Genomic DNA, 2,574 nt, shown 5'->3' with positions numbered 1-2,574 from the left:
GTGGTGGTTAAGAAATGGAACATTAAAACTTAAGAAACAGGGTACATGTGAGTGAAATAGGATTACTGAAATCCATATGGTGACTTTGAGGTCTTGCTGCAGGGTTCGGGTGCTGTTTAGCAAAGAATTGGTAGTTCTATGAATCTTGGTTGAAATTCCTGTTTGTTTATAGAAAAGTATTGTTATTAATTTCCCTGACTGCAAGTTATTACTAAATCAGATTAAAATACCTTTTTTGTGTTTGTTTGTTTGTTTTTTTTTCTAGTAATTGCCCTTCCTTTTTGGCTGCTGCTTTGGCTAGAGCAACTTCAGATGAAGTTCTTCAGAGTGATCTTTCAGTACTCTACTTACCAAAGCATGTGGACAACGCAGATGGGATCATACGTAAGTGCCTCTGTGCATGGCAGTGTGCAGTTTTACATGTTACATGCTTTGTTCTTTCATTTACACACTATTCTGGAATTCTTTGCAGATAATTAATAGAATTTTAAAATCAGCAGTGACTTCAGTGATCCATCTACTCTGACCACTTGAGTGGTACTAGATTTTCCACAAATTAGTTCTTTCTAACCAGCTAGCTAAATGAAGCTGAACTAGATGTCTTGTAAAGGAATATCCTATTTGATGTGAAAACATGACTGGAGAATTCACCATCACTCCTGATAGAGTTAATGGCTAATTTCTTAGTCAAACCTTTCTCATCTTTGAATTTTGTGTAGTTTCAACTTTTACTATTGAATTCTTTATTTTTAAATTACTTTTTCTGGTTGTACATTTACTTTATCAAACTTTTGCTCCTTAAGACCAGGTAGAAATCATTCCTTTTGTTTATGTGCACCTTTGTCAGGCTGTATCTGGTGGCCCTGAATTTCTTTATAAGCACTTCAGACTACGTGGTCCTGCTGCTTGCTGGAAAGTGCCAGTTCTCCTTCATCCTTACAGCAAACTCTAATATATGGGAAGGCAGAATTATTTAATGCAGAATTCTTTTTGTCAGTATAATTTTTACTATGGCTTTTAAAATTGTTTAGTATAGTTTTAGCAAAGGATAGTATAAAGGCACTTCAAACTTAAAAGGAAAATTTCCTTTTCTCCACTTACTTGTGTTGGCTAACAGGATTTTTACAGCATCCAGCTCAAAGTTGTGCACCCCAAATTGTTTCAGGAGTCTGCTGTTTTAAATCACCTTGAAAAACTTCCAGGGGTGCTCATTACAGCAAAGACCAATGTTTCTCACATGTATTGAAAGGAATTGTGTCATTTGATCTTGAAAATACCATTACTTGGTCCATTTCCTCATTTTTTGATAAAAAAAAAAGAAATGCTTCTGGGGATAAGTAGGATATATACATCTGGCCCTTCAAAATGGAAGATTCTGCTGTGTTTCTCAGTGGCCTCTGGATGCCTGAGAAGCAGAAGGACATGGTATGGGTTCCCTTTTTGTAGCTACTGCTGCCTCCTCCTGCTGAGCAGGTAAATGGAATAGATTTGTCATTGTTCTGGCTGAGCAGCCTTCCTTAATTTCAAATTGAGATCTCTGAGACTTGCATAAATATTTGACAGTCTCCAAGGAAATGTTGACTAAGCCTCCACACAGAATATCTAAAAAGTTCAATAAAAAAAGAAGAAAAAAAAAAAAAACAAAAACAAACCAAAACCAACCCAAACCAAAAACCCCACACAAACCCTTCACACCTACAGAAATGGCCATTTAAATATATCCAAGTCTGTAATACCTAGATGCAAACATAGACTGATGTGCACAGGCTATAGCAGGCACTAAAAATACCACTCCAGATGCAGTATGTTGAGGTGAATTGTCATAATGGAAGTATTGAAAAGAAAATATACCTTTTACAGATGCAATGTAAAGTGTTAAAATATGAAGATAAAGGGGAGATGAAGAGAGAGAACCTCTGGACATTAGTAAAGCACTGGTTTTATATGAATACTGCAATTTCAAATAATATAACACAAATGATGATTTTTGAAACAGAGCATTAGCTGAAGTGATGCAAGGTTTGGCTAAAAAAAAACCCTGACAAAACTAGGGGCATTCATGCAGGGCTGGAGGAGATTTCATTGCAAAAGATCAGCAGCTCCATGCTACCTACCTTGCTTAGTAGGAGTCCTTTAAGAAACCTGGGACTTTTCTTAAGTTCCTTAGAAAAGAGCTGCAACTGATGAATGCCCTAATGGTACCATACAGGGAGACTTTCATGCCTTGAAAGAAAACAAAGGGAACTGTAGCAGTGATGAAAATGGGATTTCTACATCTTGAAGTTTTGTGCTCAGAGTTCAGTGCTTATCCTAATGATGTTTGGGCTGCTGCAGGATGTGAAATCAAGCTGAATTTAGCTGGCTGGTTTTCATATCCATTTCTATGTCAGTTTTTCTTATAAACCCAGAAAGATTTTTCCTCTGTATAATACAAGGAGACATTTACCTGATTTGCTTCAAGTTTGAATTTGCTAGAAGAAAAAAAAATTTTTCCAAATTTCCTTAATGAGACATTTCACTCTGAGAACTGAAACATCACAGAATCACAGAATGTTAGGGGTTGGAAGGGACCTC

At 36.5% G+C, this 2,574-nt stretch overlaps 1 protein-coding gene across 1 annotated transcript in view; it reads left to right on the top strand.

Moving 5' to 3' along the window:
- Positions 1-265: 265 nt before the first annotated feature.
- The window catches only part of PPM1E (protein phosphatase, Mg2+/Mn2+ dependent, 1E), a gene marked incomplete at its 5' end in the record, with an annotated part of 10,431 nt that continues 8,122 nt past the window's right edge, over positions 266-2,574 (top strand). Inside the window, one exon of the mRNA XM_008939914.1 lies at positions 266-384. Coding sequence (XP_008938162.1) covers positions 266-384 — 119 coding nt within the window. The remainder of the gene's footprint in view (positions 385-2,574) is intronic.

The sequence above is a fragment of the Merops nubicus genome, unplaced genomic scaffold (genome assembly GCF_000691845.1).
Source record: "Merops nubicus isolate BGI_N331 unplaced genomic scaffold, ASM69184v1 scaffold1915, whole genome shotgun sequence".
Classification (NCBI taxonomy): Eukaryota; Metazoa; Chordata; class Aves; order Coraciiformes; family Meropidae; genus Merops; species Merops nubicus.
Note: the sequence above shows the minus strand (reverse complement) of the source record. Positions and strands in the feature narration are given on the sequence as shown.